The sequence below is a fragment of the Topomyia yanbarensis genome, chromosome 2 (assembly GCF_030247195.1).
Source record: "Topomyia yanbarensis strain Yona2022 chromosome 2, ASM3024719v1, whole genome shotgun sequence".
NCBI classification, from domain to species: Eukaryota; Metazoa; Arthropoda; class Insecta; order Diptera; family Culicidae; genus Topomyia; species Topomyia yanbarensis.
In genome coordinates this window covers 79,628,627-79,653,151 of record NC_080671.1, presented here as the reverse complement: position 1 = coordinate 79,653,151, position 24,525 = coordinate 79,628,627, and the positions used below count along the sequence as shown (strand labels likewise).

General features: G+C 40.7%; 1 protein-coding gene across 1 annotated transcript; it reads right to left on the bottom strand.

Annotated features, from left to right (window-relative positions):
* Nucleotides 1-13,600: 13,600 nt before the first annotated feature.
* LOC131679549 (uncharacterized protein K02A2.6-like) lies at nucleotides 13,601-17,975 on the bottom strand. Its single transcript, XM_058960289.1, has 3 exons — nucleotides 17,016-17,975; nucleotides 13,830-16,836; nucleotides 13,601-13,752 (listed from the first exon to the last, which is right to left on the bottom strand). Exons 1-3 carry the CDS (start codon nucleotides 17,973-17,975, stop codon nucleotides 13,601-13,603), a joined length of 4,119 nt encoding a protein of 1,372 aa, XP_058816272.1.
* Nucleotides 17,976-24,525: the final 6,550 nt, after the last annotated feature.

The following is a 24,525-nucleotide window of genomic DNA, read 5'->3' as shown; positions in this document are numbered from 1 at the left end:
AACACTTTGGAATGAGATGTACGATGGGGTGTTAACACTGCGGCTTCCCAGGAAAGTGAAAATCGTTGGTTTCGTGGACGATGTGTCACTAACGGTGAGACACTTGAAGAAATGGAGGTATCGGTGACGGAGACAATGAAACCGCGAAATGCTGAACAGGACGCTTCGACTGCTGGTCGTACGAGTTGCGATTGTGTACCGGAGGCAGTATGCTTTGTCGCCGAGATGATCCCCATCTACATTACCCTGACGGAGGATATCAAGTGCTACAAACAATGAAACGCCAGAAACGTGAGGAAGATGATGAGAATCGATTCGATAGTGATGTGGCAGCAAGAATGTGACAATACGGAGAAAGGAAAATGGACCTACCGGCTCATCCAAACCTGTCGGCGTGCGTCAATAGAAAGCACGGAGAGATGACCTTCCACCTGAAACAGCTCCTACCGAGCCACGGCTTCTTCATCGATGTGGGTACGCAACGTCAACACTGTGCTTGGAGTGTGAGATCGTCGAGGAGACACCGGAGCGTCTTTGAACGTCCGAGGTTTGAAGTCTTTGAATGTCCGAGGAGAGTCTTTGAATGTCCGAGGTTTGAAGTGACGTACAGGGAGCTACTTAAAACGGGAGGAACGGACATCAACCCGGATAATGTAGCCTACAGAATGACAAGCGACTTAAAGACGTCGAACATAGTAAACAGAGATATGATGTAGATCAGTGATTCTCAACCTGGGGTCCGCGGACCCCTAGGGGGCCGCGGAGTCATTTCTGGGAGTCCGCGAAGAAAAATATATTTTCCGAATGCATATTGAAATTTCAAGCCATGTTTCCTAACAAATTGAAAATAACATATTGATAGCATACAAAATTGATCGTTATCTATGGGGGTCCGCAGCAACCCAGTGTGATATCTAAGGATTCCGTGGTACGAAAAAGGTTGAGAACCACTGATGTAGATCATGACTGTCTTACAACGTAATGGGCATCGAACAACGGTTTCGGGAGAGCAATCACCGCCAGGGAACTCTCCGCAGGAATAAGCTAGATTCACCGCCGATGACTAGTCGAGTAGACTGCAACAGAGCAGCGAGTATGAGTCGTCGAAACGCCAGCGAACCGGACGAAAGCTCCATGTGGATTCGTTAGACCGACCACGGCACCCCACCGGTTTTTCCGATAGAAAAATAGCGAAAACCAAAAATGAATCGATATTGGGAGAACTTTTTTCGCCAGGGAACTCTCCGTTAGCGTAAGCTTTATTCACCGCTGGGGACTAGACTGAGTAGACAGCGACGAAACACCACTAGTCGCTGGTCATCGGCGCACCAGTGCACCGGACACCCTGCTTCACCAGAATCGCCGAACTGACCTCGGCACCTAGCTGATTAGCTCGATCTCGGGAGAACTTCTCTCGCCGGAGTAGGTCAGGTCCATCGTCGGGGACTAGACCGAGTTGTTCGCGAACAAGTCGAGGAGCTGAATGGATCATCAAGGAAGTAGTGCTAAATGGCCCAAGAAGAGAACTAAAGGGCTTAAAGGAGTTGCGGTGCTAAATGGCACCGGTCACGGAGCCAAACGGCTCAAGAAGTTGTAGTACTGAAGAATCGGTATCGGGAGAACTTATTTCGTCTGGGACCTCTCTGTCAGCGTACAGTCAGATTCACCGCCGGGAACGAGACCGCGTAGATCGCGACGATACATCACCAGCCGCGCCGAGGCTCCAGCAAACCGGATGCCCTACTCTACCGGAATCGCCGAACTGACCGCAGCACCTGGCTGGTTGGCTCGCTTTCGAACTTCTCTCGCCGGGGAACTTTTCGTCGGAATAGGCTAGATCTATCGTCGGGGACTAGACCGAGTAGTTCGCGAACCAGTCGGAAGCTCAACGAAGAAGTGGTACTGAATTGCACAAGGGAACTGATGGGCTCAGTAAATTAGACAGTCTGAAGTTTGCCGCCCAGATTGTCCTCGTAGGGGAAGAGCATTAATTCTATACCAACAGCTAGCTTTCCTACCTTGACTACCCAAACCCGTTCCCTTAGTTGTTGGTTTTGAACATTTTTTTCCTGCTCAGAATGTTTTTGAACATTTTTTCATATATATATACAAAAAAAAATTCATATCCCCCCCCGAAAAATTTTCTTACTACGCCACTGAGAGTATCGTTTACGGTGTGATTATAGTAAACGATTGCTAGAATAAAGTCTTAACAAAGCTCTGCATTTTGATCTACCAACATCAAAGTTGCTATTAAGCTTTAGCTATACTTGTTCATTAAAGCCATCAAGCAGCCTATCGATTCCATCGAACCGCCATCCCCGTCCCTCTGTCTCGTTTGAAGATGCTCACTAATTTCCGAGATGCTAATTCCGTTCACCGAGCAGGATTAGTGATAGAACGAACCACAAAGTACAAAGTACCATAATCGCACCGGATCGTTAGCACTCATCCCGCTTTAATCGCCAGATTGAACTGAAACCAAGACGAAATATTTACCGTTTTCTTGCAAACAGTTGCCGTGCATAAAAAGTTTCCCCGTTTGTAAGCACCGCCACCACCACCACCACCCGGGAAAGTAAACACTTAACCGATAGCAGCGAACGAACGCAGGCAGCAGGCGGCTGCCTAAATATTATTAAAGTCCACAATTTTCTTCGAGTTTTAGTAACTCGAGCAGGAGGATCAACAGCTTGTACAATTTCATGTGCTGAACCGTGGCCAACGTGCAGCGTTCCGACGGATTGCTGCCAGCTATAAAAAGAATTTAAAATATTCTCTGATACCGTCATCTGGAGCGAGTTCCGCCCTTCGCTGAACTATACTGCGTTAAGGACACATACACACATCCACCGTAAAAAAAGAGGCACACGCTGCTAAGACGACGTTATCAACAGCCTTGTTCTCGGTCGTCCTTGGCTACGAGAAGGCATAAATGTATTGAGAAAATTGGATATTAATTTTCAACATTTGCATGGCTTGATGAGGGTACCTTCCCTTACACCCACCCACGAGGGAGAGCGCTCATCGAGGAAGTACCATCCAACAACGGTTGGTTGCCTGCCGTACAAGTGCCATCCCGATGTGTAGAGCCCTCAGTAATCCAATAATCTAGTCAACTTGTGTTCGTTGTCAAGCAGCGCATATACTTGACGCGGGCTGCTTGACACGCCGTGGAATATATACATATGGAATGAATGGTTTCCTTTGTCAAGGTTCACATTTACATGAAGCGCCGCTAACGCTATTGTATAGAATGTGGAGTCGATGAGGAGTTCAATTGATAGAATCTTATGCCAGTGTTTACGGACAGGATCGGTTAGTGTCGCAGCTTAAATGATCTGAAAAACTTGTGGTAGTCAAAGTTCGTTATTTTTCCGTTGTGTAAACATTCGAATAAATATACGTTACGAATCACCATCAGAGCCGTAGCGTAGTCTTCTGGCACCCTTGGTCGAGTCTAAGTTTTGCGCCCCTTTGGTGTTTACTTTGGCTTTCTTTTTCAGTTCGACCTCCAGATAATAATTTAGTGCCAATGGCTTGTATGGAAAACAGTTGATCATCGAATTTAATAACCTACCGTTTCAATCGGACGCGATTAAGGGCTTGCGTAAAACGGGCAAAGTGCAAAAATTTTTAAATTTGATCTCTGGTAGTTTTAATTTTCAAGCTGAGATTTCAAATAAAAATCAAAAAACTTGTTTCTTTTCGAATTGACACCAGATTTCGACATTGCATTGATTTCTAAAACATTTGGCATACAAAAGATATAAAAACTGCATTTTCAAACTCAAACCCTATCTCAATTCAAAAATATTCCTTGTACCACATGGATATTTTTTCAACATTACACCAGAGCTCGACGCTTCATTAAAATTGTTTTTTGATTGCGCTTAAATTTTGCATGGGGTCTTCGATACCAATACTTTTGAGGTGTGTCCGATTTCGTCGCTGTTGTGCTATCTTATGACAAACGCAATTTTGGGGTAAACTGAGTTAAACATGCCATATTACTTGAATAAAAAATATCTACAAAGTGGCGTTTTTAGAATTTTTACATTTTGCGCTTACTGAGATATAGCGAGAAACGTGCTGAAATTTTTTAAATTTTTTGCTTCAAATGACTGTGTCTGGGGATTGGTTCAAGTTATCTTGATGTATAAGATGGTTTTATGTGTAAAACTATCTGAAAAACACAATGGCATAATTATTTTCAAAATAGAAGTACACAAATTTTATGAAAAATGCAGTTTTAATTTAAAACTGGAAATATAGCATATTTGGCAACAATGCAACCAAAAATAACTATTTTTCTAGATTCCCTGACTCATTTCCTTCAAAATGCATTTCACCGATTGTTTATAGACGAAATGAAGCCAAAGATATCCACAAAAGTTTTTTATTTTTTTATATGGAAAATTTTTCATGCACGATTGTGACACGCCGTACAAATTTTGTCATCAATACACACCTATGGAACGTGTCAGTGCGACTTTTGTTTACAATTTTAGTAAAAACTCGCAACATAGTCAACCGATCTTCGTAATATTTGAGAGATTGATACTGAATAGATAGAAGCAGCAATTGTCTTCTTTGAATTGCAATAAACATGTTTATAAAGTTTATAAGTTTCAAGATATTCAATCTCAAACTTTAAAAATCGTTTTTCTCGAAATGTGCTAAATGGGGCTTGTCATAAGATAGCACAACAGCGACGATTTGACATTTCAGGAATACCATAAATATTGGCACTCTAATGTACACTAAGTGTACTCACAGAGAACAGACATCCATGATCGAACAAAAATATTTAAAAAACGTGTGTAAATATTTGAATCAATATACTAAAAACACTAGCGGCGCCACACCAACCTATCCCAACTATCCGTCAAATCGATTCCGGAACCGGTTCGAAATCCCGGATGGATTCAGCATGGAATCTAGCTCAAAGAAAACAACCGATCCCGACTCTATCGGTTGACGCATTTGAGCTGGAATTCATGCTGGAAGTCCGAATCGGTTCCGGACTAGTTTGACTGGGTAGAGGAATAACCGCTGTCGATTCTGTCGCACTCAGCCACAAAAAAACATGACGACAGTAGCGCACCTGGTTTAGATATCCAAACTACCTTCGAAACCGTTAGAGATTTTACACAAGTTGAATGTTGAAGATGGACGTCTGTTCTCTGTGGTGTACTCCTCAATTGACCCAAATGATCCTAAAATGGATGTCGAACAAGATTTGTCGCCAAAGATCCGAGCTTCCATTTAAAATCAAACATATTGAACTGGGTTTGACCGTATCCGATCTTCTTTCGGATAAGATATAGTCCGCGAAGTATTGTACTATTCCACAACGCGCAGAAATATTCAGCTATGCCAGATATCTCGAAAGTTTACCTAGATATGCTCAGGAAGCAAACAAATGACGTTACAAAACTTTCATGAAGAACTAACGCGTTTACATGCCCGCTCACAAAGTTGAGATCGATGGTGTAGTTATCGATTCGAACTTGGCATGAGTGGATTTTGAGTGGCATTCGCAACGGACCTTCAAACTAGTGTCAGATGACCTTTAAGCGAGCCTGCTTTGCGTCTTCTTCGACAAGGATTGTCTGCATGATCGATTGTTTGTGCGCGTCATGCATGCAGTATTGCACTATTTACAAGCAAATGAGTCTTCGTAACAATATTTTTTTCGCATTGGAAAGGCCGCTAAATATACCAGCAAGAAAAAGCTCTGCTACAAATCCGAAACAAAAAGCACCTGGTGTGTTCAGAAGAAACAAAGAGTTTCCAACGCTTCCAGCAACACCAGAAACCACGTGTCATTTCAACTAGGAATTCAACTTAGTGCAGGATTGGTCAGACTTAGATTGGGAGCCGGCAACTGTGATATAACGGAACTCCTCCCGGCATCGAGAAGACTTCAATTTTCATGGCACGGCATGGGGTTATCTTCGCGATGATAATTGATCTAGCTTACTCTACGATCTTTGGCTTTCTTTTTCAGTTCAACTTTCAAACAATAATTTTGTGTGTACCTGGGAATGATAGTCCTATCCTGACTAATCTCATGACTTAACCTCACTTATTTTAAAAAGCAGATCAAGATTTTAGCACTGAGAACTGACATACAAGTAAAGTTTTCAACTTGTGTAAGAAATAAAACTGTCGCTTTGAAATGAAAACAGCAAGTAGCAACTTGCCACTGGCCGGCATTTTGATCGGCCAGCAATGGCTATACGGGGCTTGTGTGCAAACTTGGATGCAATGGTGACTCACGCATGCGGACCTGTATGGGAGGGTGATTTTCAACGTATTTTCATTTAAATGTTTACACAGGTTTTTCGGGAATGTTTGTTCTAGATTATATGTCTGTTCTCTGTGATTTTAGCGCCCCCCTAAGCGTTTGACGTCCTTGGGCGGGGCCAACCTGGCCAACCGCATGCTCTGATCACCATTACACTCAATTTTGCGTACGTCAATAACCATTGTATCCAAGTCTGAGCACAATGTCCGTATACGGATTGCTGGAAGTCTGTTGGCCGATCATACCGCCGGCTAGCGGCAAGTTGCTACTTACTGCTGTCATTTTAAAAATACAGTTATTTTTGTTACACGCATTGGAAACATGACTTGTATGCCAGTTATCATTGGACTTTCCCGAAAACTATAACTAGCTAGATTTTTTTTAAATATTAAAATTTTAAGATGGAAGGGTTAAAATAATTGCAGAAATTTAACAATTCTGTCAACACTGTAAATGAACCACCAACACCTCCGTTCCAATCCTAAATATTTCAGCAATGTTCATCATAGACTTAGTCTCTTCGTCAGAATTTTTCAGAGTGATTTTCTGAATCGCATGAACTAAGTTGGAAAATAAGAAATAACGATTCAATTCACCCTACAGTGTGATTGAGCCATTCAGATACCATCGCATTTTTATTGCATTAGCGCAAGGAATTGCTATTGGCTGATGATCGATACAAGACACGTAAATAATCCAAATAAATAATTTCGATCAGAAAGAATTTTCTGTGTCATCTATAGAGCATAGGAAAAGTATAATAGTGGGTTTTCCCACTACTTGGGCTCTGATTTGTAAGCAAGCAACAAAATAAAAATTACCTTGTTTATTCACCCACTCTTCTGCTGTCCACGGTGGTTAATAGGTGGTTTCGCCCGACCGGCAGGAACTTCAACGATTGAGTTCTCCCGGTATGTCGTTGGCTGGTCTGGAAGCGGTCCTCGGCGTTTAGCGAAGGAGGTGAGCTTGGCTCCTTTGATGGGACCTCCCTAGCGACGTTAGCGACGAATCGCCGGCTCGTCTACTCGTTGTAAACGATTCCGAAGGTAATCGCGGTGCACTTCCCAGGCGGAACCTTTATCCGCCCTGCTTTGTTCTTCTTGATGGTTAACTGTGGAGGTGAGCTTGACTCGTTCGACTAATTCCTACACAGTGAGAAAGGTATTGGTTTAATTAAGGTCCTTTTTAGTAAGTCGGGGAAGCGAGCGGCTTTTTTGAAAATAGCTTCCGTTATCCGGCGACCCAATACCACAAAACACTGAGCACCCGAACCACAGGCCGGCACTTTCGACGGGAATCTAACTTCACACGCGCTTGCCTAACGTTTGTGACAGTAGTGAGAAACTGTCCCGAAAATAACAATTTTCTGGACGTCTGGTTGTTACCGTGGGCCGTCACTTTCCGTCTCAACTACGATGGCCGTTTTCCGCCCCAAACAAAACAAATCGTCAAACCACCTCGCCACATAACTGTCATCCCCGATGCGCAACGTAGTCAGCAAGAGGAAAACGGTGGCCCACCTAAGCCCTAGGTTATTTACACACAAATGTCAAATAAAAATTACTACACCTACCTGCACAAAAAACCGTTCACAAACGCTAAAATGAACAAAAACAACAACTAACTGTGAACAGTACAGAACAGCGATGAGCATAAAGTTTGCCAAGTCAAATACATACACGCTACGGAGAGAGTAAGCAAAAATAGGTATATTTCCACCCAGTGCCAAATTGTTACCCTGACGAGTTACAAGAGAGACAAATTATGTGGAGCCAAAAATACATTTTTGAGCTGATTATGGATATTCGCCTTTCTCCCTGGTTCATTTATTATAGTTCACTGACTGATTGACTTTCGAAAGCGAAAATATCGTCTGTAGAATTCAGCGAAATCAGATATATTTTTCAAGTGTCACATTTCATTATTTCAAGTGTTTATATTTCATAAAAAAAAGTCTTCATTCGACTTCAGTGATCAGAATTCTAAATCGGTTTTTGATTTTGAACCAAAGTTATGCTAGAAATCAGTCAGACATCCGAAAAAAACACTTCTTCACAACATTTTAATTTTTTTTCCAAATGAAGACATGTCTTCACATCTGGCATCGCTGGTAGAATTGTGCACCCACTCGCATAGATATCGGCTGCGTTCGTGCGATTTCAACCGACTGCGACAGTACACAGTGGTGTAGAACTTTGAAAAGCTGGTCAAAAGAAATTATCTCGCCTACTGCATCGTAGGTGACATTTACTTTTCGCTTGTCATTCACGTCAGTGTCATCATCGGTAATACTGTCGTGAAATTCACGGTCAAACGCTTTTCCTTGTCTATAGTACTTGCGTGTCAACCTCGTAAACCTGACGGCTTACGTCTATAGTACTTTGTATCAACTTCCACGCCGATGATGCTAGTGATTTATGGTATTGAAGGTTGATTTTTTGCAGTTATTATCGTTACATTTGAAAACTAGAAAATCTAACCAGCGACAATCGTTTTTTCTCTCGTTCAGTGCTAATCCACGACGTCGGAAGTAGTGCGCATTATAGCGCATCATTATACGAAAAATGCGCACTACTTCCGACGTTGTTCCATTGTCTAGAACCAGAGAAAATACGATTGTCGCTGGATAGGCTTTCCAATTTTCAACTGTTGGACCTCTGCTAGTTGTACCATTGTCCAACTAAAAAGCAACTGAATGATAAAATGTCATGTCAAATTTAGTTTGACAATCGATGCTACAACATTTAGAGATGTGAACAGATGAATAGGGATCTTTAGGGGTGTGCGGGTTAAGGCATATTCTGATGCAGATTAGTACCGTGAGTTAATATCTCAGTCCTTTTTCAATTTTTTGGCCCGAAACTATTGAAAAAACATTTTTTAGTTTGTTTCCTTTTAGGACAATAACACATCCAAACCCATGCGACTTGCACGACCCTATAGGTTGCCTTATCAGATCTACCATAGTTTGCAGATGAAACTTGGGATGGCAGGTTGCTAGCGGATTGACAAAGTACCAGATCATGCTGTGTGGGGTGCTGTCCCGGTTAACAATGAGGCGAACGAGATATTTGCAGATACGTCATTTAGTAGGACAACTGTCAGTTTGCTGGTTGAGTTTAATTTGGTTTTTTTAAATTTAAAAATCATAAAAGAATAATTAAGGTTTAAGAATGATATGAGTGTACTCGTAAGGACACCCGCTACCAATACATATGAAAAACTGGCACAATTTTTCCAAGTTAAAGATCCCTATTTAGACTACTAACGTCTCTTTTAGAGAGTTTGGCACATCTGTCAGTAGGTCGAACTAGTGAATCTAATCGTTAGTTGAACAGAGTAGACGGCGCCGATGGTTGGGTGGTAAGCGTGACAGCCACCCACCCCAGTTGGTCTGGGTTCAATCCCAGTCGAGGTCGTTGAGATTTTTCAGAGGTGAGAAAAATCTGAGGTCACGCCTTCCTTTGGAAGAGAAGTAAAGCCGTTGGTCCCCGGTCCATGAGTTGATGGGTCGATATCCAGTCCAGATAGTGGGAGTGTCACCTCTCTGGCGTCGGTGTTTGGCCTCGTAGCGGAAATAAGCCGACAGAAAATAAACAGAATTGGAAGGAAGGAAGATTGAACAGAGGGTGTAGCCCAATTAGCGAATCACGACTGTTGCCAAGTGGGAGAGAATAGATCCTTCGACGCACATCCTCACAGCAATAACACCGTCAGAAATATCCGGGAAGGAGTTTTTCCAAGCATCAGGTTTACAGATTCTACTTCTGCGAATTGCGTCCTGTTACCTTTCGCTGCATTGTCATTTTCCATACTTACGGGAGTCTTAATTTCAACATTGTCGCTGTTTGAAAACGTATTTTAGGGTGTTCTGTAAAACAAATCTTTCTGTTTGGCATAATGCGTTGAATGAGATCAGCACTGCACTGCACAAGTGATGATAATGAAGACAGTGGTCTTCCGTAAACCTAAGCTCCATTTTAATCTTCATAAAATATTCCACCTTCGCTGCTTCGTCAACTTCACTAATGAGGGCAAGCATAAATACAATGTGTGGTTTATTGTTAACACAATGTACCCTAGCTACTTGTTGTTGTTCAGTTTATTCGTTTGTAACTCTGCCTGGGCAAAATTGAAGCAGCCTCCTTTGTTCTTGAGACAAAGCAGACAAGATAAAAGTAACTGTTTTGTCGGTCGCTTTGCGCGGACTCGGGCAAGAGCAGAAAGTACACTGAGTATCGTAACAGATATTTTCGGTGGTTGGAAAGAGACTGAATTAGAGGACGTGTTTAGAAGAGAAATGTAACTAAAATGTCAGAAACATGTATTTTTGGATAATTATTCAAACACGGATTAAGTTCTTTCAATTTTAACTTTAGTTTAACCAGAGGCGGATCCAGAAAAAAATTTCGGGAGGGGTCCGAAATTTCGATTTTAAAATGAAGATTGTGCAATTCGCAATACATAATAATCCTATGTAATGAATTTCAGTTTTGTTGGTCAAATTTGGTTTGGAATAATTTTGAGTTTGAAACTAATATAAAATTGAAACTCATTTAAAATTTCTCAACAAGTAAAATAATTTCGGAGGGGGTCCGGACCCCCAGGACCCTCCCCCCGGGTCCGCCACTGAGTTTAACTTAAATATGAATCCAATCGTCTTTTGTATTTCCAATGAAACAGTTTTTTTCTATTTTTATTTCTCCATATCAGATATACAATATACGGTATTCGAGGATGATTTGTGCATTATTGTACAGTGTTTAAACTATTGTTGTAGAAGCAATTGTACGTTTGTTATCAGAACACGCTTATCTTTCATGTTGAAGTTCTACGAACCAAAGGTGATCCTCGATTATACGTAAACATAGTAAATACGGTGGATGCAGCGTGTACTAAAGTCACAACCGCAGTTTTATTGCATTTTCAAAAAACAACGCACTGAGATCTAGAAAGCAAAATCAGCAGGAAACAATTGTTCACATTTTCATTTTTGGATCTAGATAGCGTTTGTCTTATGTCGTTTTTGCTTGAAGCGAAACTGAGTCAGTTTTAACCCCAACTGCTGTCAAAATGTATAAACTGACAGCGGTTGCCCGGTCAGCGTGGCAAGCGAAAGTTAGCAAAAGTTGAGCAAAGCGAAATTAATGCTGGAGTTTCTGCGAGCATTTTGCGCGATTTATGCGAGAATTCTGGCAACGAATTCGCTTAAATGCAACAACCGTTTTCGACACAAGCGGTTAAACCAACCGATGCTGCTCACTTTTATCCCGAATCCAGCCAGAAATGTACGGCCAAGATCTCTGCACGCTTCCTGCCACATCTTTGTCAGATGTTTTGCTCGATTCGTGCTAAATTCTACCAGGTAGGAATTGCCAGGATCTTTGCACAGTTTATGTCCGAGTTATGCCAGGGTTTTGCTCGGTTCCTGTCAAAATTTGCCAGAAAACGCGAGCGAAACCGAGTTCGCTCTAGCTCAACTAACCCGAGAGAATACGCGCAGAAATCTGACAGGGCTGCCAAACCAAGACGTACAGAAATCTAGCAGAGCAGTCTCTGCCAGAAAATTTGCTCACTGGGTGGGGTTAGAACCTGACTCAGTTTCGGAGTCAAGCAAAAACGCCATAGAAACAGTTGTTGATAGTCTGTCTTTTGGCTGAAGTGGTTTTATAGTGATCCTAGAAAAATCATAGGTCTAGCAATTATTTCTGGTTAAGACCGAACGATACTTCTTGTAGTACTGTTCTGGATAAATAAAAATGGATTGTGAATTTTAAAAGCTATACTTTTGTATACAATATATGAAATAAATAGAGATTTTTTTAATTTCTCAAAAATAATCAAATTTAACTAAATCAATCACTCATCTCTAAAGTAACACAATAAAATAGTCGGGATTTCAGAAATCCGTAAAGGATGGTGAATAGTTCACTATTTGACAGTAGACAGTTTATGAGAATATTTCAAAATCGTCCAATGAAGGACGTTCGTTGGACAAACGTTAGAATATGTCCAACAAACCGTTTAACAGAGTCAATCGTTGGACACGTATTGGACGATTTTGTAACATTTTTTCGGGTTTCTCAATGGGATTACATCCATACACCTAGTCAAAACTATTCTGGAATTGCTCAGGAATACTAAAAGGATTTAGCTAAAATACTTGCTAGATTGCAACAACTGATTCCAGCTCATTAGGTTTTGGAATTGATTGTTTCATTTGAGCTAGAATTCATGATGAATCCATTTAGGATTCCGAACCGGTTCCAGAATGGACAGGAAAGCTGTAGTCGACTACAGGACCTCCGCTAGTTGGGTCATTTTCCAACTAAAAAGCATCGCCAAAATCTCATGTCAAATTTGCTTTGACAATCTATTTATCATTCTTTTACACTACTAACGTCTTCTTTGGAGAGTTTTTAACATTTATCAGTCGGTCCAACTAGCGAATCAAATTCGTTAGTTGGACTGTGGCTATGGCCCAATCAGTAGTCGTCTACGCACCTGTCTGCTGTTTACTAAACTGGGCTACGGTGATTTCTAATGGCATTTTCGTTTTTGACGTTGGTCATCACCAGTGTAGTCGATGATACATTCATTCAAACTTTGGTACAATGAATAATATTCATTGAATATGTTTGTTTTTGTACACTACACAGATGTAGCACTGTGTAAAAACGAAAATGCTATATGCCTACATTTTGCATTCGTATGTGTTAGCTATAATTCTAAACTAATTTATCTTTTATTATTGCACACTTTAATGTTGAATGCAAGACTGATATAACAATTTCTTGTCAAAAAGTGCTTGAAATTATTTATTTCGTTCATTACAACGGGAGCCACTAATATTCATTTTCTAACACTACACTTCTGTTGGAATGTTGGAACGGCTCACCACTCTACGGAAAGGTAAGATGTATTCTACATGAAAACAAAACATTTACAGCTGCAGGCTCATTGCTATAACCCTACTAATCACTAAAAAAAGAATTCTAGATGTAGAATCCTCAAACGCGGTATTTCTTTCGGTATTTTAAACACTCGGTTGTTTAGTCGTTGCAGAGTAATTTATTCGACCGATCGGTTTCACAGTTCGTTTCTAACTAACTCGTAATAGCGACCTCGACTCACCTCTCGCCCAAGTTACTCTCTATATACCTATTTCTCTCAGCTACTTTCAAATACCTCTCCCGTACTTCTCTACATCCCTGTCCTACTCCGAGATAAGGAACTGATCTTTAAAAGGAAGGATACAAAAAAAATTACATGTGAGTCTCAGGTTGATCAATGTTCTACGTATCGACGTGGTATCCTCCGTATGCGAGCGGGTCGTTTCACAGACTCTTCTTGCTTATCGATGGAGGACTTGCGCTTATATTCATGGAGCTTGAGTGGTGTGCTATCAGCTGACAGATCCTTCTGATGATGGTTTGTACCTGTAGTAGATTCGAAGAAGTAATAAGAATATAGATGTGAAGTATACTTTGAACTGGTTCCGGATAGTGGATAATACCTGTAGGGGATTGTAAAGGTGTATTAGAATTAGACAGTGTTGGTGTCGAAGTTGGTTCTAACGGGTTGTCAGTGGTTAGTGCCTCCTTGGGTTCGCCTTGTAATGGCAACTTTTTCAAGTGTGTAACACATCGACGGAGGGATAAGCCTTCTTCGTTCACAACGATGGTGTCGTTTCCTTTTCTTTCCACAACTGTGAACCTTTTCAATGTAAATTTAGGTTCCAGTTTTCCCGAATCGTAATTTCGAAGAAGAACAATATCTCCTACTTTTATATCCGAAGCTACTGCGTGTCGACGTTGATCAGCATCAATTTTGCCTTTCAATTTCTTGATTGCATCGCTTTCTCGAACTCCGTCTTCACAACCCCAGCTTGGGTCGGTCCTCAGCGAGGGCAAAAGATCTTTCACCGGGCGACCTGTCATCAATTCCATAGGCGCTTTTCCGGTCATCGAATTCGGGGATGTGTTATACATGTGGACATAGTTTTTCACAGCCTTCCTCCAGTCTGAGTTCGTGGCTTTCGCTATACGCAGTGCTCTGAGTATCCCTTGATTCTGGCGCTCTACCAGCCCGTTCATTTGAGGCCAGTATGGGATGGTTCGCACCAATCGAATATTTTTTGATGTGCAATATTTAGAGAACTCTTCGCTTGCAAATGGTGGGCCATTGTCACTTCGTATGGTTTCCGGGTACGTTTGTTCCTCAAATACTTTCTCCAAGGCCTCTATTGTTTTGGCCGCGGTTGTGGTTTTCATTTCTATTACCTTAATAAATCGACTAAAGTAGTCAACCACGACAAGAAAGGTAGCGCATTCTTTTGCCGAAAAGAAATCAATTGCGATGTCTTGCCATGCTCTTTCCGGCATCTCCTTTCGATGCATTGGCTCTGGAGGTCCTTGAGAGCTTACCGATGCACAACCAGCACATTCTTGGATTTTCTCAACAATATCTCGGTCCATGTATGGCCACCAAACCTTCTCCCTGAGGTATCTCCGCATGGTGACTACTCCGGGGTGTCCACGGTGAGCGATGTCTAGAGCCCTATGTCTCAGTATTGTAGGGAGTACTATTCGATCGTCTCGAACGATTATGCCACCTACGTTTCCCAGTTCTTTTTTAAATGCCTGATAATGAATCAACTGAGTCTGCCATTCATCAGTCTCGAGTGATTGCGAAACGGCCTCCAGAATCTCGTCCTGTTTTGTCGCTTGCCGAATTGCGTCAAGAGTTATGGCCACTGGTCCTTCTCCGATAGCGCAGAGATAGTGTTCAGCGTTGTCATCAAAAGGCTTATCTTCTTGGCAGCACAATCGAGACAGGATATCGGAGATGTTGGTTGAACCCGGAATATGCTTAATCTCGAAGTCGTAAGGTTGAAGACGAAGAGCCCAACCTTCAGCTCGCGTACAGGCACGTTTGCTTTCCCGATGGTTCCCGCCGTATATATATTCCAATGTTTTATGGTCCGTGAAGATGGTAAACTTGATGCCAAAAAGGTACAAGTAGAACCGTTCTACTGCCCAGACAACGGCCAGCGCCTCTCGTTGCGTTTGTGGGTATACTCTTTCCGATGCTGTTAAGCCCTTTGAAGCGAAACTCACTATTCTCGGGATCTCTGAAGTATCTCTCTGAACTAGAACCGCGCCCAAGCCGACCGGTGAAGCATCTACAAAGAGTTGTGTAGTATCTTTCGGATCGAAGAATCCTAGCTTCCTGACATTTTTAGATAGCTCTTCTCGTAGATCATCAAACGCATCCTTCTGTTCTTTTCCGAATGTCGCCACATCACCTCGAATGAATTGACGAAGTGGTTCAGTTCTCGTTGACAACATAGGAATAAAGTGACCAACAAAATTAACTAGACCTAAGAAACTCCTCACTTGTTCTTTAGTTTCTGGCTTTCGGAAATTTCTGATGGCCAACACTTTATCGTCCGATGGGCTTATTCCCGTAGCGCTTACTTTGAACCCCAAAATTTCCAATTCATTCACTCCAATCAGGCATTTGCTGGTGTTTAATTTTGCATTATTTTCTTTTAACACACTCAGCACCTGCTTCAATCGCAAATCATGATCCTCTCGTGTTTGGCCTGCTACAACAATGTCATCTAGGTACACAATGACACCATCTATACCTGCTAGCATTTCCGTCATTATTCTCTGGAAAATCTCCGGGGCACAATTTATCCCGAACATCAACCTTTTGAAGCGCATAAGCCCTCTGTCAGTCATAAATGTGGTAATGCCTCGTGAATCAGGATGCAATTCTATGTGATGAAAGGCAGAGGTTATGTCTAATTTAGAAAACCAGGTTGCCCCTCTCAACTTGTTCAGAAAAGTTTCGATGACTGGTAACGGATAATGCTCCCGCTGAATTGCTTCATTAGGGAATTTCATATTGATGCACAGGCGTATGTCGTCTCTACCCTTTGGAACGACGACCATAGGGGAGATCCAATCCGGAGGACCAACAGCCCGTTCAATAATGTCATTACTCAGCATTTCAACAATTTTTTTGTCTACCTTTTCTTTCATAGGCTCGGGAACTCTCAAATACGCAAGCTTTCTTGGAGTGATCGTCTTGTCAATTGATAATTTGACCTGCATGTTTGGAAACTTCGGAAAAGGCTGACTAACTTCAACATTCTGAACTTCGAGGCCTACTTTCAATACCTTCAGTTCCTCAGCTGTCGCTTTGCTTAGTAAGGACTTACTGGCTCCTTCTATCACGAAGAATTCAGCATAATTTTTTGGTTTATCGTCACTCACTGAAATCCATCCTTCAAACAGCGCCATGACACGTAGTGGTCTATTACTAGCATATGCCGTAAACTGTCGGTCGCATTGGAATTTTTTCTTATGAATAATAGCTTTACTGTCTATAAGCTCATTCCAAATGCTTTCTGTCACTGTATTGATGGCTGCACCGGAGTCGATCAAAAATACTACAGGGAGCGTGTCGATCTTGCAAGTGATCGTACCATCATTCGGAACATGTACGTTAACCTATCCAATGTAAGGAAGAAAAAAAACAAAACGTTTCTTTGTTTATCGACTTCAAACAAAATTCATTTATTTCTTTAGGATTCTACAAACCCTCAAATATTACCCAACGTAAAAAAAAAAATAATAATTCGGAGAAAGATAAAAAAAAACAATGAACAAAAAATTTCAGATTACTGTACCTCGGCAATATCATCTAACTTAGGTCGATTTGGTAATTCTTCCTTCCATGTGGGCGAATTTTGAAGTGTATTCGTTTCCATCGGTGTACGATTGCGACTGTATCGTGCATTGCGTATTTGAATGTTGCTACCGCTCTTACATTTTCTTGAAAAATGTCCAATTTTTCCGCATGTGTTGCACCGAGCTTTTCGGGCATAGCAATCTGCCTCACTCCTATGTCGTCGTGATCCGCATCTGTTGCATTCGATACTGCGGTGATACGTCTCGTGTTGACGCCTTACGCCGATTCTATTGGGTGCTTGTTTCCCATACGAAGTAGGTGAAGGTTTCTTCTCTCTTAGTGCTCCAACAATGGATGACGACGATTCGTTAAATGGCTTATTTTTAGCTTTTTGCTTGAGTAGAACTTCTCTGTTGATAGCGTAATTAATGAGATCGTCAAGACCCATTACGTCTTCGAGCCCCTTGTCTCGCACTCGCTCGTCGCGGGCTCCCATTGTGACCTGCTGCAATAGTTCTTTCTCCTCTCGCTCCAGGAATTCACATCGCGCGGCTTGAGCGCGCAATCGCAAGATGAATTGATTAAATGACTCATCACAATCTTGCTTTAGCGAACGAAACAACTCGAGTTCCACACGTTCGTTCCGCTTTCCGATGAAGAACTTGCTCAACCTTTTAACTGCGTTATGGTATTCCGGCACTTCAATCGGAGCCAGCGGGACTTTCACTGCCTCTGGATAAATTTCATCTGGTGTTGGTCGAAGATTGTAGAAAATACGCTGAAGATCTCTGCCTCCACACGTTAGCAACAGTACCAATTTACGGTGCTGGGACTCCACATTTTTGAGCTCCAACATTAACTCGAATGCTCTGTGCCATTCCTCCCATTCGCGACGCAAGTCTTGTGCATCAACACTGTGGTTGAATACGGGTAGTAAGTTACGGTTTATCTCATCCATACTGATCTGTGAACAAACAAGTGCAAACGTTTTTTTTTTTATTAAAACGCGTTTTTTTTTCTTCAGGCGGTTTACGAAAGAATATATTTTTCTTTTGAATTCGACACTATTATTAATTATATTCCCTTTAGAACCTTCAAGAACTTTAATTAACTTACAGTTTGAAACTGCGTGGTCGAATAAGTACTGCAAAATTAGAATTTGATTTGTCGCTCGAATTTCCACTACGCGAATCAAACAGCCTGCAACTGCAGCGTACTTTCGTTGCTATGTACAAAACAATCTAAATGATTTTTTTTTCCTCAAAGAACGCTTTCATCGCATTTTAAGTGTGTCTCTCAGCACACAGATGAGCTTCATATTTCATTCTAGTGAAACTGTGCGGTAGTTTTCGTTTACTTTTTCTAATCCACCTCGCCCAGTTAAGCATGCGTGTAGTTGTGCTTCGGCTATAAACGGATTCGCTCTTGTGCGCTACGGCTAGGGGCGCCGGTCTCAGATATCGCTCTACAGGTAAAAAAAAACTGGCCTAGCATAGTAGTAGTGTGCTTCGGTTAAAACTGGCCTCGCTTCTCGCTCTTCAGTCCGAATAAGGACTGGACTAGCAACGTAGTTGCGCCATTTAGTTATGAAGGTTGTGCTCTACAGTTAAATAAAACTGGACTAGCATAGTGGTGGTGCGCTTCGGTTAAAACCGGTCTCGCTTCTCGCTCTTCAGTCCGAATGAGGACTGGACTAGCAATGTGGTAGTGCCATTTAGCTATGAAGCTTGCGCTATGCAGTTAAATAAAACTGGATTAGCATTGTGGTGGTGCGCTTCGGTTATGAAACCGGCCTCGCTTGTCGCGTTTCGATTGCTGTTGTTTATCCTGCAAATTTTCTTTCGTTTGCACAAAATGGCTACCCAAACCAACGCATCCGATTAATAATTATCGAAATTTCACAATAATTTAAAGAGAAAAACCTGGCCGTCCACGCCTTAACGAAAATGTTACACGGATCAAGATAAAACCCAACTAAGATCACGAATAAAGAATGCAATCAGGCAAAGCAATAAAATAGAATAACACACGCTTGCTTTCTATTAGCACTGAAATATTTTTCAACCAAATTTTAAATAAATTACTCACTATAGATCCTACCGACTGCGCCAAATTGTAGAATCCTCAAACGCGGTATTTCTTTCGGTATTTTAAACACTCGGTTGTTTAGTCGTTGCAGAGTAATTTATTCGACCGATCGGTTTCACAGTTCGTTTCTAACTAACTCGTAATAGCGACCTCGACTCACCTCTCGCCCAAGTTACTCTCTATATACCTATTTCTCTCAGCTACTTTCAAATACCTCTCCCGTACTTCTCTACACTAGAGAAAATTTTCAAAAGGACGTAAGTAACATTGAGATCCTCTCTTTGTTTACTTTCTCTTTCGTTTATCACGACGTCATTACAACACTTTGCACTAATTTTCCAGTACATATCGAAAGCCGACGGTTTTTACTAGAATATTATGCAAAGAGTAGAGTAGTAAATGTTGAAATGGCCGAGTCATGAACAGAAGAGAAAGACCCCAAAGAGAATCTCTCATTGTTACTTACGTCCTATTCTAAATTTTCTCTAGAATTCTTCTTGAGTAGGGCTCGAACGTACGATGACATAAGAGCCGTACACTCTCAACTCAACCGCCAGGTCATTATCCCCCTCACCTTACCGACGGGCTGAGGCCGTCTATAACAAAATATAGTACACCTTCCCATCTGATAGTCGGAACCATCAGCGGCAAAAAACGTTCACTTCACACATTGTCCCAACAACAGTCCAGCAGAAGACCCCAAATTCAAAAACTTTCACCGTCACATTACATATCGCAAAAGATTTCATAAAACCCTGCTAAGTCCCGTCACCATCGCCATTCTAGTCGTCACACTGCGAGTCTCCCACCCAACAAAACGCCCATCGAAACCAACGACAGGGCCGGGTAGGATGGGCAATGATGTGTGAAATCTGAACCCCATCCAACTCGGTGTCAAACTGTTCCGGTCTTCCGCTCCATTTTAGCATCTTCGACATTAGCCCAAATGAGAACATTGGTGCTGATCAGCGCCCGGAAACTTGGTGATTAATTCACCAGTATCATGGCAGATGTTGCTGTCTTCTCCTGCCGCTCCTCCTCCTACTCCTCTTCCTGCTGTGAGCTGGCGGGTATATTTTCCAGCTTCCTCAGTCGGTTAGAGGATGTCGGCGAGAAGGTAATGACGAGAGTTGGACAGGTTGTTGGGCGATGGAATTGAAATGATGTACCGTAGCTTTTCATCGTTGTCTTCATTGCTTTCGTTTCTGTATTAATTTGGCTAAAAGTTTTGCTTGTTTCCTTGTTTCTATGGCAATAATGTCTGGAAGTCACGCTTTTCCGGAGGAAAACTTTTCCAGGGCAGGACATTGATACAGATTTTATCGAGTCACGGTCCGATTGTGGCAGGTTTATGGGCGTAGGTGTCAATAGTGTATCCGAATTATCGATAGGTAGCGGGAAATTTCAGTTCGATGATATTGTAAAATTTGTCATTGTCGCACAAATAAATGCGCACGGTTCTCTTTTTCAGGAATGGTTTTTTGAATTGATCGTAAGATTTAAAAACCACATAAAACCATTTGTTCGCCTGAGTGTAAAGTTGTGCTGAGAGGGGTAGCCACGCTCGATTCGCTCCAGCAATTCTACGTGATCGATGATGGGACGATAAAATTAATCATTCGGTCATGAGAATTTCCCACTCGTAACGGTAGATTGCTTTTTCCTCTGGAAGCAGCGTCGCGCTATTATTGTAATAATAATTATTGTTATTGTGGGAGGGAAAATGGGTGGAAAACATTGGGTCGTTCTGCGGGATGTAATTAATTTGACATTGCTGAAATGGGATGAACGAAAGTGGGTTAAACAAACAGAATAAATTTCCTTTCCTACGGTGATGGTATACGGTATAGCAATAAACGATAAAATTGCATTCCCATATACAAACCAAAAACAGAAGCTTGTAACACCGAAGACATTCCAACGAAAAACCGACGTCGATTGAATCATTAATTATATAATTGTTTACTGTTTTTGAGCCGTTAATTTAATTTTTTTGTTTTGTAGTTCTCATTCCCAGTGTTCTACCGCATATTGGTTCCCATTGTTACTGAAGTGACGTCTACTGCTTAACTTCTTAAGTCTGTAGTGATCAGGCATGTATGAGTTGCATCGTTTCCATTTTTCGTGGTGACCATTCCAATTTCTCGATTGATATCTTCTATTGCATCAGGCATCAAACAGCTCCTTCACTTACTGCATCAGATCGTGGTCTGGTGGTAAAATAAATGATAGTTCAAAATTGTTATTTTTACTGCTATCACTTCGACTGGCAAGAAGTACTTTTGTCAACTTTTTTGTTTCGAACCTCTTCTCTAATTAATCTTGCTACTCCGCCATATCCTGCTGTCCTCGTATTCGATTCCATCCCGTACTTTGCTATCCTGAAATTTTCTTCCATGTTTCTCCCATATTTCCTGTAGCAGTACTACGCCATTTTGTTTTATTCTAGATAGTAGTGCAGTTTTTCTCTTATTTCTGCAGGGCATTTCGTCTTCCATCTGATTTTCCGTTGATAATCTGCTGTATTGCTGGCGTAGTACTAATAATTCATCTATCCATTTCAATTGCACTATTAGCTTAATGGGAAAACTCCATTTTTAACTTTAAAAAAATCGAAATACATGCAAGCCGGAAAAGGAACCATGAATTCTTGCTCGATTTAGTTAGTATTCCGGATCCAGTGACAAAACCTATTCTAACTAGAACTTTACACGGAAGCCTTTATACTACCCATAAAAGCATAAGAGTCCCGTACGGATTTTTGTCGAAAATGTTGGTTTGTATTCTGTATCACCACTGAATCACGATGCATAATTAAGATTGCCAGGGTTGTTTAAAAAATATCGAAAAAATACCAAAACATGGTTGTCCCATCCATATGGCTCAATGAAAATATAAATCTTGAACAGCGTTTTTCTCGGTTCGCTGTTTTTCAATTGATCACCGATTAAAAATCACAGCAACAGACGAAAGAGAAAACTTTTCTCTTTAATAAAATGTTAACATCCATTCTCAGCGAGTTACGATTTGTCCGGAATTTTCTCTCAAAGTGAATGTTGACAGCATGCTTATTGGTCCTTCTCAAAAAACGCGCGACCGTCGGTTCCGACAGCATGAAGTAAGAAGTTACTTTACGCTTGTCCGGACATGCCATAGACTCAGGTGATTCGCATTTCTAATTCCAAAAGATCCTGACTCCTACGGTAGCAGACAATGGGTTAAGTCGCCGGTAAACTCTAAGCTTGCTCATATGACCCTTCCACGCTTTTCCAAACTCCTTGCTCTCCCTTGAGTACTATGGCTCCTAATATTGAAAAATATACTTCACCTTCCAGTCCCTTGCTAATTAAATTGTAAGTTTGTCTTACTTAGAATGAATTATTTTATTCAAGATTTAGTTTTTATATGCATGACGATTGCCATGCATACATCGATACATAGTACATAGGGTCATAGCGTTAGACGCCTGGAGTGACAATTTGCTGCGCCGTATCCATGTGCCTTGCACGTCATCAAATGTGCAGCGTCGACAATAGACCTCGGTGATCGACCGCTCGAGTTGGTCACCGGTGTGCTGTGCGAATAAAGTTCGATTGAGTACAGTCGAACTTTATATAGCACGGTATAATTTAATTAGTGGGACGTCACACCTATCCCCTACAGAAAATGATGAGACTTCAGGTGAAATCATTTTATACACTCCAGATGCCTATAAAATCATATCTTAGTTTTATAATATTTTTTTTCCATTTTTTCTTCTTTTCTTCTTTTTTTTACTTTTTTTTTGTTTCTAAATAATTAAATTTTGCACTTCTCGGCAAGTGCTGAAAGTAATGCAATCGTTCCCTTCCTTTTACGAGGATGAAAATATATGATTTTCTGTATATAATATTTTGTAGGTTTTAGTTGTTTTCAAGGTCTTACCACTAATGATACGCATTGGCAGGCTTAATGTTTTTACCGTTTCACTCAGTTTCTTGTTTTTTTGAGCTAGTATCATGCTGCTGGTTAGGCTTATTCTAATTTTGTTAATTTAAGGTAACCACAGTAGTCTTATCAAATCATAATAAAATTAGATTTGTGGTTATTTAATCACTCTATTTTTATGCACAGTTTGTTCTTCTTTTGTCTCACAATGTTCTATTACAATGTTGGGATGTAGGATGTTTTTTATAATAAATGGACCTGAATATACTGGATCTAATTTCCTTCTGTTCTCTATTTTTAACCAAACTTTGTCGTTAATTTTTACATTTAATGGATTTGTTTGATCGGCTTGATCTTTTATTCTCATAACTTTGTTTTTATTTAGTAATCCTCGAGCTTTGGAAACTGTTTGTTGAATTTTGAATTTTAGTTCCGAATAATAATGTTCATGATTGTAGACTGGATCTATAGTGTCTGCATTTTTCAAATATAATGGAAAGTTAACTGGTTTTCCAAATACAAGTTCAAAAGGAGCAAATTTTATATCTGAATGGGGTGAAGTATTGTAACAAAAGGCATAGTATGAAATAAATGAGTCCCAATCATTGCGCTCTTCATTAATGAAATGTCTTAAGTATTCATTAAGAAAACGATGATTTCGTTCTAAGCTACCAACTGTTTGAGGATGGTAAGCAGTTGCAAAGTTATGATCTATTTTTAATATTTTACATACATTTTCAAAAATTTCATTCTTATACTCAGTTCCCATATCTGTTTTTATTGCAGATGGACAACCGTATATAAGTACAAAACTTTCGATGAATGCTTTCGCTACTGTTATAGCTTGCTTATCCACTAAAGGTGTGATAATTACATATTTGGATAAATCGCATTGCAAAGTGAGTGCATAACGATTTCCATTATTTGTTTTGGTAAATGGACCTACCGTGTCGATTGATATCAAATCGAACACTTTAGCAGGTGTTGTTGTGTGAATAAATTTTTCACTTGTTTTCATTTTGTGTTTATTTTGTTTACATAGAATGCATTGTTTGACATAATTGGTTATTGTGGACTTCATATTCGTCCAATAATAGTTTCTTCGTAATTTCATCAATAGTTTATTTATACCTACATGTCCTCCCAAGAGAGTATTGTGGTTTTCAGCTATGATGTTTTGAATATCTATTTTATTTTTTATCACTGCAGCTTTTTTATATAGTATTATACAGACGTCTTTTAATGTTTCGTTGCAGCTTTCTTTAAATTTTTGAACGTTCATTTTTTTGAATATAATGCTGCTTAATTCTAGCGCTAGTTTCTTTATTGACATTTTCTTGGCCATTTCATTTATTTGCTTTAACGCATTTTGGACATCTATAACATTTTTTTTGTAAGTAAGTTGCACTGATGCTAACTCTTTTTTCTTTGTTTTTGATGTGATTTTTATTGATATTATCGAATGGCGCATTTCAAAGACCAATTTTGGTAAA

Coding starts and splice junctions, on each gene's coding strand:
- LOC131679549 (XM_058960289.1), bottom strand. CDS start 17,975: ATGGATGAGATAAACCGTAACTTACTACCCGTATTCAACCACAGTGTT. Junction 16,837..17,015: donor AGTTAGATGATATTGCCGAG/GTACAGTAATCT, acceptor TACATTGGATAG/GTTAACGTACATGTTCCGAA. Junction 13,753..13,829: donor ACCTTTACAATCCCCTACAG/GTATTATCCACT, acceptor AATCTACTACAG/GTACAAACCATCATCAGAAG.